This window comes from Diadema antillarum, unplaced genomic scaffold (genome assembly GCF_040938485.1).
Source record: "Diadema antillarum isolate AM-2024a unplaced genomic scaffold, OU_Dant_1.0 seq00001580_RagTag, whole genome shotgun sequence".
Taxonomy (NCBI): domain Eukaryota; kingdom Metazoa; phylum Echinodermata; class Echinoidea; order Diadematoida; family Diadematidae; genus Diadema; species Diadema antillarum.
Genome location: NW_027272299.1, coordinates 670,024 through 686,926, shown reverse-complemented (window position 1 = coordinate 686,926; position 16,903 = coordinate 670,024). Strand labels below are relative to the sequence as shown.

Genomic DNA, 16,903 nt, shown 5'->3' with positions numbered 1-16,903 from the left:
AAATATTATGTAACTCTGAGGCTGTCATCCCAGTCAAAGCACACTGCCTATTGATGACAGCCTCTTAAACTTATACCTCAAAACATGTTAGTGTTTAATGTGCATATCTTATTTTGTTTATGTGCTTGCATGTCTATTTGATTTGATTTGATTTGATTTATTGGTTTCTGTATCATCATTGAACATGCATAACATTCATGTTATCAGTAAGTTTATTCATCACTGATTTGTCACATCATAATTGAATTGTTGCTGATCTATCACATATCCTGTTTGTACAAGTGGATGAAAACAATAAAGTGAAACGGAAAAACTGAAACTGAAAAACGAGGAGCATGCCATTGAACTTACAAAATTGTGCTTCAGACAGAATGTGGTGAAAATTGCAAGTGCCAGAAAGCAGAATAGAGGCTAACTTTTTCATCTAGCAGGAAAAGTGTACATACACGTTTCAGACCAAATCGGTAAAAATGCAAAATGACTTACTCTTGGAGTGCATTGTGTGCATCTACATATATCTGTTGTGCTTGATACGCAAAATCTGTCATGGTGAACTCGGGTTCAAACTGCCTAATCTTCCTCTGGTTGAACTGTGTAATGCCAACATTCTTCACTCTCTCAAGACGTTGCTTGGCACCCTGTGTGAAGGACAATCAAAATGAATGCACAACAGCATTATATAAAAACATTATCTCTAAATGATATCTGACACATAGAATCATATGCAAGTTGTCCGAATTTGAAATCATCTTTTTTTTTTCATTATTTTTAGAATGTGTAGCAGGTACTTTACATGACTTCCACTGCAAATATGAAATTAAATGAAATACCATGACTGTGCAGTCTGGTTTTAAACCTTAAATTTGGCAAAAAATTACCATTTTGTCCAAGATATTTTTGTCAGTTACTCACATGTGTAATTACATGCAAATATGTCAGATATGTTGTATGTTTACAATGTCAACAATGTGGAATATGTATAAATTTCCTCTTATTTCGTTTCAAATCAAGAGTACAATGGCATCAGGAGGGAAGGAAAGGAAACATCCACATGCTGAATTTGGACCAACATGTTGAAGGAATGCCTGATACACCACATGCGTAAAACCTGCAACACAAAACATACCTCAGTTGAAAGGGATGAAGCTTTTCCGTCACCCTCAGGGGGAACATACGGCTCAAAGAAATCCCCTAAATACAGACAGAGGGTGAAAATAGATAGGAGTGTTACCACATCTTCACACATGTCAATAGCTGTGTAAAAAACAAACAAAACAAACAAACACTTATCATAGAGAATCAAGGCTACTGTTACGTAAAATGTCCTTTGAACATGTTATTTTTTGAAAGTTTACAGAATATGTATTTGAAAACTTGAAATATGTGAAAAAGGTCAACCTAGTCAATCTTCAGTTTTGCATATTTTCTAAAAGAGCCATAAATGTTCTACAAAATTCTTAAATTTGGGGTTTATAATAAAATGAATGTGAAACTGATTTTTTTTGGCAGTTTTTAGAAGACTGTTTTGTAGAAAAATGTGATGATATGGTATAAAAATTAATTTCTTAGAAACCATTTACACATTCTTCACTTTTAAATTTTGATATTTATCGAAAGGATAATGCTACTGCTTTGAAAGTTTTCAATAGTCATAAATAGAATGTGCTAATAGAGTGTCCAAGATTTAAGCTTAATTTGATAATCCCTTCATTGTGGCTGATATCAAGTTTTACATCCTGTTTTCTTTTTCTTATCTCATCTATTGCACAATGCACAGCTTGGAAAAATCAAGTACCGGTACTTGAATAGACCTTACACTTCAGAGCCTGTTTTCTAAGTAGACACTTTCCCAGAGTGTCTACTTAGACTTAGACTCATTCAGATAGGTAAGGAAAGTCCATTTCTATTGAGTTATACTTTATCTACTCTTCCAGAATCTGCCCTTAACTAATTATCCATATCTAGAAACTTTTTGGTGATTTTGTAATGAAGGGTCACATAAGTACATGTATGTAAGACAGAAACTGAGTAGTTCTGGCACTTGTCAGTGAAAATGTCAAATCGACAACAGAGATGTGATGTAAAGACATAGCACAGCATAGATGATGAGCCAGATGAAAGTGTCAAAATATTCTTGTAATGCCACACTGAAAAATTGATTTATATTACTCTTTATATAGTCCCGCTTTCTGTAAGCTCAAATTAAGAAGCAAAATACATTGTTTTGATAAAGTAGAGGAGGATGGAAGGTGGGTGAAGATCCACTCTACATCACTATAGGTGAAATACTGGCACTTATCCTTCATTTCAAATAATTTGCCCAGTACCCTTCCAAACTTCATTAAATGATCCTCACTCATGGGAATATAATGTGACCGTGCACCTCAAAACGAACATAAAGTCACACACACTGATTTTGCGCGAGGACTGAAAATAAATGAAATGGGTCAACCTAGCCGAACTTGACTTTTTCATATTTTCTGAAAGAGCGGGTCTTCTTTTACATTATGCTAAAATTTGGTATCATAAAATGGGCAGGAAAGTGTGTTTTTTTAGCAGTTTATCTCGAACATTTTTGGTAGAATAGTATGATTAGGTGTGTCTTTAGAATCCCTTTTTCATTTCTGAAAAACCTTGTCCACACTCTTCACTTTCAATTCTAATAACTTTTGAAAGGATAATGCTACTGCTTTGAAAGTTGGCATTAATCATGGACAGAATGTGTTAATGAGGCATGCTTAATTTCAGTTTAATCTAATAATCCCTTCATTGTTATTACCCTGGTGGTTTACTTCCTGTTTTTTGTCCCATTCATCGCACAGCCAGCACGGTTTGGTAAAGATTAAGCGCTTAAATAGACACTGTATTTCAGAGCCTCTTTTCTCACTTCACACTTTTCCCGAGTTTGTGCTTTCTTTCCAATATTTAGATAGGTTAGGAGAGTCCATTTGTACATCATTTTAAAGCTTAAAGTCTGCTCTTTCAGAATATGGTCTTAACTAAAAATTTATGTCTGGCGACTTTTTGTTTGTTTTGAGGTGAAGGGTCACATATTTACCGCAATTACAACTACTTTCCTCTGGGGTCAAGAGACTAAAACCTTTTATTTCGACAGATCAAGTTTCACCTGCAGGGGCGGATTCAGGAATTCCGTGAAGGGGAGGCGCCTTTACAAAATTAAAGGGGGCACACATACCCCCCCCCCCATTTTTTCCTTTTTGTTTTGTTTAAAAAAAAAATGAAGAGGGGGTGCACACCCAGTGCCCCCCCCTGGCTCTGCCACTGACCTGTGCAGGTGATGGTTATGGGTCTCTCCTGGTACTGCTGGCCTGGTCTGATGCCTGCCTTCCGGAGCGTGTCGAGGATGTACTTCCGTCGGTCATTCTTGTACTCCTCTGTCTTGCGGAGCCGCTCCTGGTCCTTGAGGGTGAGGCGGCCCTTCTTGCTAGCCTTGTGAATCTTCTGGGTGGTCCTGGTTCTCACAGGCTGGTGGCTCGTGATTGCCTGTGCAGTGGCTGACACCTGCTTTGTTGTGAGGAGGAGCCGACAGTAGCTTACCTTTGGGAGAAAAAACCAAGGTCAGAAGTCTTGAAAAAAAAAAAATAACAAAATCGTCCTACAATGTACATCTCCCCTCCCCCCTCCCCTTTTCACAAAATGAGGTGGGGTAAAAGATTTTTCATGGTTGACAGAAATATATGTACTGACACGGGCGCCATGTAACAAAGTCAGTCCAACCTAAATACCGAGATAGATTATAGTCCAACCAGACGCTGTGCGAGGCGACACTTGTGAGTTGTGTACAGTGAAAGGGCTGTGTATAACTAGAGATAGAGTAGTAGAAACATTCTACCCATGTTAATTATTGCTTTTAATAGACATACCCAGTAAAATATAGATTTACAGAACTCAGAAGCAATCCATCTACCTATTGCACTTACACTTAGATAATCCATGGAGGTAGAAAAGGCGTCTCTTTCTACCTCCATGGATAATCTAACGGTTGTTACACCACGTACAGGGTTCCCCAAAACTCCACACAAGACTTCTTCTTATCACGATTACTATTCTAAACTGAAGCTGTGCCTGTGAGTTGTTTTCTCCAACCTTTTGTCATTGGAATCTAGAACATGGTTATTTACTTAAATTTTACCCTACTGACTGTAAATGTAAAGGGCTTGGTAAGGGCGTATGTGATACCTCTTTAAATTGGCGCCAGATTGGACAAGGTGATGATGCAGATCGGAGTACATGAATACTGTTGTGGACGTGGAGTCCCGGCAAATAAACCGCACATCCACAATGAATAGTTACCTCTTTCCGTGGTATTGTCCTTCGTCTGTCTTGTATATAGTTGAGTTGGCACTGGGTATCAGTTCGGGAAACCCACTCACAAGGGGGGCCCCTCCTTATAAGTAACCCGTCCCCCTTATAAGTAACCCCGTCCCCCTTATAAGTAACCCCCGGGGCACCCCTTATAAGGAGTCTCCACGCTTTTTTGCAATGCAACGCGAAAATGAAAGGACTGCGGCAATTCGCTTGATTATGTCCATAAAGCTTCACAAGTTTCCTAGTTACTCACGAAATTTGAGCAAAATCGGTTTGAGGCATCATATCTAAAATCATGGATTTAAATGCGATGTCAAACGACCCATGCGAATGCTGAAATGCGAGCGATTACTGGCGTGAGTGTCGCCAGGCGCGGCGGCGCGGCAATGCTTGAGTGCAGACGTGGCGACTGTCTGGCGACACTCACGCCAGTAATCGCTCGCATTTCAGCATTCGCATGGGTCGTTTGACATCGCATTTAAACCCATGATTTTAGATATGATGCCTCAAACCGATTTTGCTCAAATTTCGTGAGTAACTAGGAAACTTGTGAAGCTTTATGGACATAATCAAGCGAATTGCCGCAGTCCTTTCATTTTCGCGTTGCATTGCAAAAACGCGTGGAGACTCCTTATAAGGGGTGCCCCGGGGGTTACTTATAAGGGGGACGGGGTTACTTATAGGGGGGACGGGTTACTTATAAGGAGGGGCCCCCCTTGTGAGTGGGTTTCCCGAACTGGTATAATATCATCCGTATCAATGTATATCACTTGTCTTCCTGAAATCCTGAGCACCAACTGGCGATGCTAGAAAATGTGCCCCCTTATATATGGGTAGGCTCCCATAAGGGGTCTATGGGAAGCCATAGCGGGTTTGTGATGTGCCCCGCTATAGCCATAGTGGGTGTATGGTACGCCCCGCTATTCCCCACAGGGGTGCTCCTACTACAATACATACAGAATCTACAGCTACTAGAAACTACAGCAAATATGAAGAATTGTATAATGCATAGCCCCACGTATAGAAGATTGTGTTATCATGCAAAAGGGAACGTTCAGGGACGTTTGAAATAATCTGTCTCCACAGACGTCTACGCCGTTTTCACACTACAAATGTACAAGGTGGTACGTATGCGCACTACTCACCGAAGAATTATAGCAGCAGTTTGCTGTCCTGAAAATAACACTTGCCATGATTTTTTAAGCAATTCGAGTTGTGAACTCCCCCTAACAATTACAGCTTGAAGCTCCGCTGATTGACAACACGTGCGTACTCGTTGGTAACATGGCTGGGCGTCTGCACCAGCTCTGTGCTAAGTGGTCTGCACCTGTGCCGTCAGCGTGGGAGGCCCACCGTACCGTACCGGCTATCCGTGCGTGTGCGCCCGGCGCCCACGGATCATCGGAGCATGCAGCGCGAGTCGCGAGGAGTCTACCCAGCCAGGCACATCATCCCAGCAGTTGCCAGAATTCCCAGAAAGCTAGTCCCACAGGCAAGGTGAAAATGACAGAAACTGAAAATGATTCGGTTTGCACATCTGGTAATTCCACTTTATCAAGAAAAGAAAGGAGAATGCAGTAAGTTGCCTGTTACGAAGAGTTTTCATTGTGGCTGTATTGCAGTTTCTACACTCCAGCGGTACACTCCAGGTTTAATAGTCCCGCATGTTCATATTTGTGTTTTTTCCACCACGACGTAACTCACTGCTTTATTTGAGACAGGGGCGGTAAATCTTTTGCTCTTTCCTATCAGTCCAGTTAGGGGTGAATATCTTGACCATTTTCTTTTCCAGTAGAATAATTATCATTAAATAATGTAACTATTATTCTATATTATAAACTCTTGAAGTCAAATTGAAGTAGCAATACTAAATAGCATCTGGTGTGGAAAAAGGCCTACACCTTGACCGACAAGTATGTCTAATTCCCCGTAAAACTTCTCATTTATAATAATGACATCTGCTGGGTCAGTTTTTCGCTTCTTAGACAGACACCATTGATACATACACTATTGTGACGGTTTAAATCGTTCTGGTTGAACGCAACGTCGACCCAGTTCCCCCCGCATAAAAATGGTTATTAATATTTTTTCCAGCTTGGTTTTCAAACCACAATCTGGAAAAAATATACCGGTACAGGATTAATCAGTGACAGTAAACATTTTGACTCACCTCTTCCACTGTTTCCTCCTGTTTTCTGGTTGTTTCCTCCACTTCTTTGCAGCACTCCCCAATTCATCGCCGCCTTACTTTTGAAAAATGACCGCACGAACGTCTATGGCAAGCCAAATGCTCATTCACAATATTACGAAGTTAAATTTAGCGCTCGAACAACTTACTAGTACTTTAGTCAATAAACGTAAGTGTACCGATATAGTAATTGTATGGACCATTTTTATGCAGGGGAACTGGGTCGAAGTTGCGTTCAACCAGAACGGTTGAAACCGTCGCAATAGCGTATGTATCAATGGTGTCTGTCTAAGAAGCGAAAAACTGACCCAGCAAATGTCATTATCAAAAATGAGAAGTTTTTCGCGGAATTAGACATACTTGTCGGTCAAGCCTACACCATTACCAATAGTAACATGTAATGTAAGTGAGCTGTACTAGTAGATGTTGCTGTTCTTTTAATTTTATGGAGCTCTCTGCCGGGTAGGCAATTTGCTCCAAAATATATATTTATATGAATAATCACTTAAATTAAACTACAACACTTATACTGCTACTAATTATTTACATAAAATCTATTTGGCCAAATCATGATATCGGTCCCCTCTCGTTCTGCGTGTGCGTCTCCACTATGTGCAAAGTCTATGGAGGTTGAAAGAAGTCCCCGGCTATGAAGAAATGAATGGCGGTGAATGGAGTGGTAGACTATTTCAGGATAATGCTATCTATAATATATTTATCATTAATATTTAAAAATCAGATAATCACAGAAGGAAAAAGGGGATAGGTTTTAGGGAAAATAGGTGTCGCCTGCTTACTCCTGCACCGAAGTGCAGGGTTACACCATGGCAAGTAGAGGACCCGCCAGCCGACGCCAGTGAAGTCTTGGCCTTTCCCGGGGGCAGGCGCCTATAGTTGTCTTATCGGCCTAGGGTGTTAGATTATTAGTAGCCTAGTAGGCAGGGATACTGTAAAAGTGGATATTTTCGCGCGACTAATTTTTCGCGCTCGGCGCGGTAAGGAGAGTTTCGCGTGTTTTTAATTCCGTGGTATCAAGACATCAACTACAGGAATATATGGCAAGCAAAACTATTCGCGTGCTTTTATTTTCGTGCTAGTTTCTGATTGCGCGAAATGCGCGAAAATTTCAACACCGCGAAAATTTCCACTTTTACAATATTGTGAGCTGTAGAATAAGGGGTAGTGCTATAAATAGTCCTCTGTCAGTGTCGGGTAGGTAATTTTGCTGCTGTGTAATAGCACTTGGAATTTGGTCAGTTTTGAATATTTCAGTACTTGACCTGTAGAGTGTACATTGTAGGGGAATCACTCTTGTGGTGGAGTAGCTCTATTTTTCTTTTTATTATTTGTAAGGATTGTAAATGTAAATATTTGTGAACTGAGGAAGTGGCAATTTTATGGAATTGTTGATACTCTAGCTTCTGCAAAAGTATGTGATGAAGCATCCATATATTTAGTTCTGATGAGTATCTGTGGAGGAAGCGACCAAATACTCAGCAATATGTACTCTGTGAGCACTACAAAGTTGATGTAAGTAGCCTTGTATCTAAATTGCTCTTTGCCCTATTTACCTTCATCACCATGTTCTCCTTTAACTCTGCCTTTGTTGCCCCAAGTACCAACATTGTCTTATGATTGTATCATTTATATCATTATGCTACAAATCACAGGATTCATTCTACCAAACCATTTTTTTAGACATGTAGAGCTTGATATTGCTCAAATGTTCCTCTATCACTTTTTTGTGATGTCCAGTTTTAACTTTTATATCAGGAAAGCAAAGTGAAATACATTCACACACACACACACACACAAAAAATCATCAGACTTATCGTCGCTGGGGTGACAAGACCTTGTATCTGCAATTTTGGTGAAAATTACTTTTTTGAATTAATAATGGTCAGATAATCAGTTAAGTGATGTCCTGTACAAATCCTAGATGTCTTTCCCCAAAAATGAAGCCACCACAGCATGTGAAAGGAATGTCTGTCCCATTGGATACAGTGCTTTGGCTGCCATGTTTTTTTGCTCTCCTGAACATTTGACATTTTGTAGATACGAGGTCTTGTCACCCCAGCGACGTTATGTCTTTCCACTTTCAACTAATCATTTTGTATTATTTTTTTTTTCATTTGTTTTTGTTTTTCAGATGGTGGAGTAAGCATCAGCCTCAAAATGATCAAGCTCCAAAAGGTACTTTGAGATCATAATCTATATGACTTGTCTTTATGTATGAAATATGTATGATTTTAAGGAGAATGAAACCCAAATATGTGGATTGAGGGAATGCAGCAATATTAGTACAGTTTCTGTTTCTGTTTCTGTTTCGGTTCCGTCGGTATACTCAGAATTAACTGTACTCCACCAATGTTAGTAGAACACTATCAGTGAAGTTTTAGGAAAATCAGAATTTCCATTAAAAAACTGTGAATTGTCAGAGTTTCAAGCTGCCATTTAAATGAATGAAAAGACCACTAGTATGACAGTTTGTGATGTCATCGCAGGACAAGACAAAGAAAAAAATAAAGAGACTTCAGCATATTTTAGTGGGGGGTTTTTTTCAGCATTAAAAAAAAAAAGGAAGAGCAGTTGACCTACTGTACCTCTTTGAGAAAGCATAGAGAGTCATAATAAAATGCCTTTCAAACACAGGCATTAGTTGTTAATCAATGCAGTGGGGGAAAGTAAGTTTATGTTTTATAACCTAATTTCAGGCCTAAGAAAGGCCATAAAGAGTGATGTTTCTTTAATTTGTTACATATCATTTTTTTTTTTTTTAATTTGTGTGTAAGGTGGTGTCTTGTCCATGTGTGTATGAGAAGAGGTTCCATGACATTTGCTCCTGAGACAGTTGCTCCCATGAAATATCTGCACGCTAGGCCAAACATAAAACCTACCCGCAAACATAATCCTAACCCTAATTCTAATCCTCACATCAAACTAAACCTAAAACCCTATCACAACCCTAACCCCAAGTCCTTGGAGATAAAGACTGGAGCAATTGTCACAGGAGCAAATGTTATGTCGCCATGAAAAGAACACTGTGTTTTACAGTTTTACACAATAAATGTGCAGTCTCAGTAATTTGTCATTATCATTTTAATGAATATAAATCATATGAAATCAAATTTGCTATTAGAATCCAGCTTTAAGGAGGCCCTCAAGAATCAGGAAAGCACAGATGCTTTGGCGCCCTCTCAGTCAGGCGATGTCAAGGCGAGGAAGCAATCCGACAAGAAGTTCTACGTGTTGTTTGTTGGGCAGATTCCATACACCGCCACCACGGAAGACATCACAAAGCATTTCTCAAAAGCAGGTGAGGTTTATGGCACTTGACGCTGCCCAGTAACTTTGTGTGTGTGTGCGTGTGAAGGCATGTTATTGGGGAAATAAGTGGGGATGGTCGGGGTTAGGTAATAGTAGAGTAATGGTTAAGGGTTTAGGCAGGAATATGGTTTATTTTGATAATATACACATATGGTTATTTTGTTTTTTTGTACGGGGGGGGGGGGGGGGGGGGGGGGTAGGTTGATAGGTTAAATAAAAATGATGTGTTTTGTTTGGTTAATTTAAGCATGCTTTTTTATGACACGTTTTGGGAAATGCTGTATTCTCAAGAGAGTGTAAGAGAATTTATGTAATGAAGCGGATATTGAGTAATCTGATCAAGTTGATCAAGACATTTTTTTTCCCTTTTAAGAGTTATACTTAATCTGATATATTCATGTATATAGCGTGTGCTCTGCAAAAAAAAAAAGAGAAAAAAAGAAGGAAGTTATGTTTAAAAAGTGATTTGGTAGCACAATTTCTTTTTTTGGTATGTGTGTAATAAGGCACATTTGGATTGGCTTGATTAGGCTGATCAAAATAGCTTTTTCAGAGAGTTAGGCAGAATTTCATGTCATTTTTCTTATAAAAACATGGTATGATTTGGAAAAAAAAACCAAATATATTGTACTGTATGCTTGAAAAATGATTCAGCAACACAAGAAAGAAGAATACAGCTGCTTTTTTTTTGTTGTTGTTGGTAATATTAATTTCATTGTTAATATGGATTTGATATTTAATGAAACTCAAATAAAGAATATTATAAAAAAAAAAAAAAAACAGTTGAGGACGAGCTGATTTTGCTAAAACACACGTTTCCCAGTGACGCCTGCCTTAGTATACTTGTGGACAACTGAAGTCTTGAAAGTGTTAACTATCAAGCTTGCCTTGAAGAATTATCTTGAGGAGCATAATTTTTCATTTAACCTTCACAGTGCTTTGTTCGCCAGTTTCAATGCACACTAGAGTGCTCTCTTTCCTGATTGGTTACTAATGTCTGGAAACTGAATGAGATTACTTCGTCAGCTGAGTACCAGAAGGGCGTTATCGCAGTTTTTGGGGGTATGGAGTTACTGGTATCACATTGTCGAGCTTGATCTCCTCTATATACATTATGGTGGCAATTTTCATTTTCAGTAAAATGTAGAAAATCAAAACCACAAGGGTGCTATTTCACCCAATATTTGGAACAATGCTTATAAATCTACCCACTGTTCATTGAATAAACTTTTTATTTCATGAAAATTGAGTATTTTGTCTTTATTTATGCTCAAATCATATAACGCAATAGTGCCCTTCTGGTTCTAAGCCGACGATGTAATCTCCTAAATCCTTGTGTCACCATAGCCTTTCTGTTAGGACTGATGCACATTGCTAAATCTAAATAGGCTTGCTATCCTGCAACTAAGGTCAAGTCTGAATGGATTATTGAATGCTGATTAAAAAGCTTGACAAGTTTATTTAAAGGTCCTGTTTACCTTTGGGAACAGTGATTTTAAAAATGTTCATGATATCACATTTGGTGCATATGTGTAGGTCTGTTGTATCACAAAACATCCTACCATATAACATTTTTGCAATAAAGCCTAAAATATAAGGAGATATCATTACTTTTCTCATTAAACCATAACTGTAGACGGTTAAGTCTGGCAATTTTTTTTTTATTATATTACTATTGTTCACATTTTGTGTATTTAACAATACCTAACATTGATTATACAGATTCAAATTTTTACTGTGGTTGTGTCTATCCCAAACTCACATTTTGGAACTATTTTTTTTTAAGCGCTAATGCTGGGTTTTTGTTTCATCCGCAAATGGTAAATTATGCCTTCAAGTGCCTGGGCACATAAAGGGTTAATCTGTCTTGAATTACATCATTGAGAATGTGCCTATATTGATTTAAAAAAAAAAAAAAAGCTAGAATGATGTTTTATGGCATACAATTTCCTTAACATCCACATGGTAGCAGTAATTACTCCCAAGATATGAAATTGAGTGAATTTTCATATCAGCATTGTTTGCATTTGATATGAACATTTATGAGCACTCATGAGACTGGAGTGACATTTATGCCTTGTCCAAAAGTGCAGAAATACATGGCTGATTGATTGCGGTTTTACAGCTCCCTTAGTTTAAGGACTGATTTTCTTGAGTCAAGAGGGACATTGTTGGTAAAACATCATATTCACGCATGTTCGCATTCACATTAAATTGCATTAATTCCACTATCCACCATAATTGATAGTGCTGTTACATTGTTAAACCTGTGGTTTTCTGCTCAAGCTGTCAACACCTAAAACACAAATTTATGTTTTTATGCCGCCGCCACAAAGTGGTGCCGGAGGCATTATGTTTTTGGGTTGCCCGTCCGTCCGTCCGTCCGTCCTTCCGTCCGTCTGTAATGAATTTTGTGGACAAGGTAACTATCAAAACCTGTTGAGGTATCCTAATGAAACTTGGCATGTATGTGTATTAGGGGGTGAAGTTGTGCCTATCAACTTTTGGGTGCACATGCTCAAGGTCAAAGGTCAAAAGGTCAAGGTCAAATACATAAAATTTCACTATTTCCGCCATATCTATTGAATGCCTGAAGATATTTTCTTGAAACTTAATGTATACATGTATTACCCAAATAAGATTCTCTGGTGAAAGTTTGGGTCATGTGGTCAAAGGTCAAAGGTCAAAAAGTCAGGGTCAAATACATAAAATTTCACTATTTCCACCATATCTGTTGAATGCCTGAAGATATGTTCTTGAAACTTAGTGTATACATGTATTACCCAATTAAGATTCTCTGGTGAAGGTTTGGGTCATGAGGTCAAAGGTCAAAGGTCAAAAGGTCAGGGTCAAATACATAAAATTTCACTATTTCCACCATATCTATTGAATGCCTTAAGATATTTTCTTGAAACTTAGTGTATATATGTATTACCCAATTAAAATTCTCTGGTGAAAGTTTGGGTCATGAGGTCAAAGGTCAAAAGGTCAAGTAAAAATATTAAAACTTCTTTTTTTCTCCATACCTTGGAAAATTGTTCAAGGTATCTTCATGGAACATAGTACATACATGTACTGACTGGAATTGATTATCTAGAGAACGAGGGTTCATGGGGTCAAAGGTCAGGGGTCAAAGGTCAAGTGCAACACTTCAAAATTTTACTATTTCCCTCATATTTATGCAATGCCAGCAGGGTTATTTTTTTTTTAACACTTGGTGTATGCATGTGTAACCTAATAGAAATTCTCTGGAAAGGTTTTTTTTTTTCTTCTTTTTTTGCCTCAAAGGTCAAAAGGTCAAAGATCAAGTGAAAGTGCTGAACTAACTTTTTCCTCCATATCTCGGAAGTGGCTCAAGTTATCTTGAAACTTAGTACATATTATGCATGTTCTACCTGAAAGTGATTATCTTATGAATTTTAGGGTCAAGGGCCAGATGAAAATGGTAACAATTTACTATTCAATTCAGAAATTCACACCAATTCTCCACACCTGTACCTTGAAAATTACTCAATGCCTAAATGTATGAATGGGTCAAAGTCAAGTTAAAGTCCTTAAATCCCTAGATACATGCTCTCCTATTCATGCAATTAAACCTAGGTCAAGGAAGGTGAACATTCAACACGTTTGTGACAAATTTGTTGTTTCAATATTTTGCCAATTTTGTGAAAATGTAATCACACATTGTCCACATGTACTATCTAGACCTATTGGGAAAATCATGCATTATGGCGGAGGCATACCAGTCGCCAAAGCGACATTTCTAGTTGTGTTTATGTTGTTTTTTGACTAATACATTTGTATGTTGCAGATCAACATGTTTTGCCAGAACAGGCTGTGAATGGAGCACCTCCACAGCCTCAGATATTTGCTATTTCTGACATGGATAATGAGAACTAATCCATTATTATGTGTATGAACATGTAGGAGCAAGAAATAGCTCTTACTGTTCAACTTGTCTTATTCTTTTATGAGGCTTGTTTTCTGTGAACTGTCTATATGACTGTCACCAAGAAAGGGCAGAGATATTGTAAAAACCAAACTATTATTTGTCAGGTGGTTTCTGTTGCTGAACTATGAATGTATACTGATTTCAGTGTAAAGGATAGAATTAGTCCAGGGAGGTGACCATGTCCCAGGTTAGGCCTGATGTAATTAACCAAATGAGTTCAGTACCGTAGTGTTTTTGCTTTGACACATATAGAGTTTTAAATACAATACACAGGGCTCGACACTAACGGTGGCCCGGTGGCCCAGGGCCACCAAAAATGAAAGTCGGGCCACCAAATTTCAAAAACGAGCAAATTTGGTGGCCCGCCTCGGGCCACCAAAATTTTTTGAAAAGTACGTCAATAAATTCGTTACTTTTTGCGCCGGAAATTAGCAGTTAAATTTGTTCAAAGGATGGATGAAAAGGACTGAATGAATGCCTCAGAGTGAGTGTTGCAAGTTTGTTGAAGTTTATTCATGAGTAGATATGTCCAACTTCTAATTCTTACTATCATAAATCTTAAATATTTGACTCATTAAAAAAAAAGGACTTTTAATGTTTTTTATTGGTTTTTTTTTCGGGACACCAAATTTTTCTCTCGGGCCACCCAAAATTTGAAATTTAGGATTTTGGTGGCCCCATCGGGCCACCAAACAAAAAAGTTAGTGTCGAGCCATGAATACATGTACAGTAGAACCGGGGAGGTGGAAAAGAGACCTCAAGAAGAGGTTAGATTATACTGTATAAGCTGTTATTTCCATAGGGGTTTAATTTTCGCAAATCACAGTTGGATTGCATGAAAATGTTGCCATGCGCTGGGGTAATAGCGCATTTACATTAGCATCAGTGTCAATTTGCAAAAACATCTCGCAAAAATGTCTATGCCCTCTTCATTCAAGAAAATAACAGCATATACTGTAACAGAACTCTCTTCTAACAAGGTCGTTTTTGCAGGTCCCAAACTGCAAACAATTGTCATGGTTTTTTGGTTGTTGCTATTTTGTGGTTCTCTTGTATTGCTTTTCTCTTTGATTGCAACATAGGTGACTTGAAGTCTGTGAGGCTTGCCACACACAAGGATACGGGCAAGTCCAGGGGATTTGCGTACGTTGAATTCAAGAACAACAAGGCTTACATGGTGAGCTCCATGTTTCACGTGTTGGCCCAAATGCAAATGTGTTTGTCGAAAAATGTGTCACAGGCACAAATTTGTGCATGAATGAAATGCCATGCCAATAATGCTGCAATATGTGTTGGTCCATCACAATGTTTTATTTCTTTATATCAATATCAATGTATGTACAATATTGAAATAAAAGAGTGCTGAAAATGCTCTATATTGCAATTTAAAAGCTTTCAATATGCTCTTTATAGGAGATGCTAATGAAAATAAATTGAATCACCTAATTTAAAGTGAATACTTGGTGTTGTAAAATAGTGACTGTTGTCTCAGATGGCTGGATTCCTATCAGATGTGCGTTCTTCAGAAACTGTACCCACTTACAGTGTAGATTTATGTACAATTGAAAATAGTGCACTATAGTACAGAGCATACCATTTTAAGAGGAATTCAAAGTTTATTTGATGAACATCGGGTTTGGAATGCCTGAAACATCCAAAAACAAAGTAAAACAAAGCAATCGTTATAAGTGCGGGTCCCACACTTTATTGGAATTGCTCTTTTTTGGATATCTCGGCCATTTCAAACCAATTTTCATCAAATAACCATTGAATTCCTCATAGAATTACATGCTCTTTCATATTTCACAAGAGGTTTCTCATTATCTCACCCAAAAATGTTAGAAACCTGAAATTAGGTCTCAACGAAAACTATACGATCCATTTAAAACCTTACAGTAATATATTGGTGGATTCACGATCGTGGAGTCCTGTACCGAACGGAGAAATGTGTATGCGTATGTCACATTTATATCAGGATCAGAGTCAATATTTTCGTGTTTTTAATTTTGCGAATATCAGCTGACTCACGAAATTCGCGAAAATAAAAACCTCGCAAAATATTCGGCGTATACAGTGCATTGTTTATATATATCATATATATATATAATTTGTTGTTTACCTTTGTGAGTCACGATAGCAGAGCATAATTCCATTGACATTTGTATGAATAATTTTTACTCTCATTAGTTTTTTTGTTGTTTTTTTGTTCTAGATAATATGTATATGTATGTAGTATGTATAAATTAAAATTTCTACATGGTAAGACATTTTCACATCCAGCATTCTACTTAAAGCATCAGTTCATGGTGTGAGGATTTCCAAAATGCATTTACATGCTTATGTGCATTTTAACTCCACAACGTTTGTGGTGTTGTATTGAGTTTGGACACTGTTACTGTTTTTCCGTGGCAGAATGGTCTGAAAATGCACCTGAGCAAGATCCAGGGTAGACCCATCAACGTGGAGATCACATCTCCGGGCCGCGGGAGCAGCACTTATCGCAAGGAGATACTCAAGGCCAAGAACAGGGAGATGGCACGATTTCGAGGAATCAAGGAGGACGCCTCTGGGGTCGCTGGTGGCGCTCTGTGCATCCCATCCTCAAGTCAGACCCGAGGAAAGAGGCAGAAATTCTCTAAAGGCGCAAAAAGATGATGATATCAGTGAGTCCGTGGAAGGAAGGAATGTTTGTATGAAAAAATAAAAATGAAAGCAGGACAAGTGTGATAAGCAAACCCTGTGAAGCAGATCTTGAACATCTTCTGCTGATGAACAAGTACGAGACAGAGCTGTGCAAGATGTGTGACGGAATGAGAAATGCCATATGTGGGTACATTATTACGTACACTAGTGTCTCTACACCTAGAGCTGAACAGAGATCAGCTTACAACCATCCATTAAGTATTTTGTTCATCATTTATATGCAGCAGCAGCATCACACACATTAACTGTCACATGATTTAACCCTAACTAGGCCGGGGGGGGGGGGCTCCGAGCCCCCCCCCCCCCCCCCCCCCCCCACCCCGCGACGTTCCGCTCGCAAAAAGCTATCGCCGCGACGTTTCATGACTTTTTTCTTTCGAGTCTCCCGCATCTTTTGACACTAA

At 38.5% G+C, this 16,903-nt stretch overlaps 2 protein-coding genes across 2 annotated transcripts; one reads left to right on the top strand and one right to left on the bottom strand.

Annotated features, from left to right (window-relative positions):
* Positions 1-486: 486 nt before the first annotated feature.
* On the bottom strand, positions 487-5,546 carry LOC139710858 (large ribosomal subunit protein mL45-like; the record flags this gene model as incomplete). The annotated part of the gene is made up of 4 exons (XM_071622779.1): positions 5,475-5,546; positions 3,288-3,558; positions 1,127-1,191; positions 487-638 (listed from the first exon to the last, which is right to left on the bottom strand). Coding segments are annotated over exons 1-4 (536 nt in total), but the record flags the coding sequence as incomplete, so codon positions are not given.
* A 234-nt stretch (positions 5,547-5,780) lies between these two features.
* LOC139710857 (uncharacterized) lies at positions 5,781-16,451 on the top strand. The gene is made up of 5 exons (XM_071622778.1): positions 5,781-5,906; positions 8,667-8,710; positions 9,657-9,833; positions 14,879-14,973; positions 16,209-16,451. Exons 1-5 carry the CDS (start codon positions 5,833-5,835, stop codon positions 16,449-16,451), a joined length of 633 nt encoding a protein of 210 aa, XP_071478879.1. The 5' UTR covers positions 5,781-5,832.
* Positions 16,452-16,903: the final 452 nt, after the last annotated feature.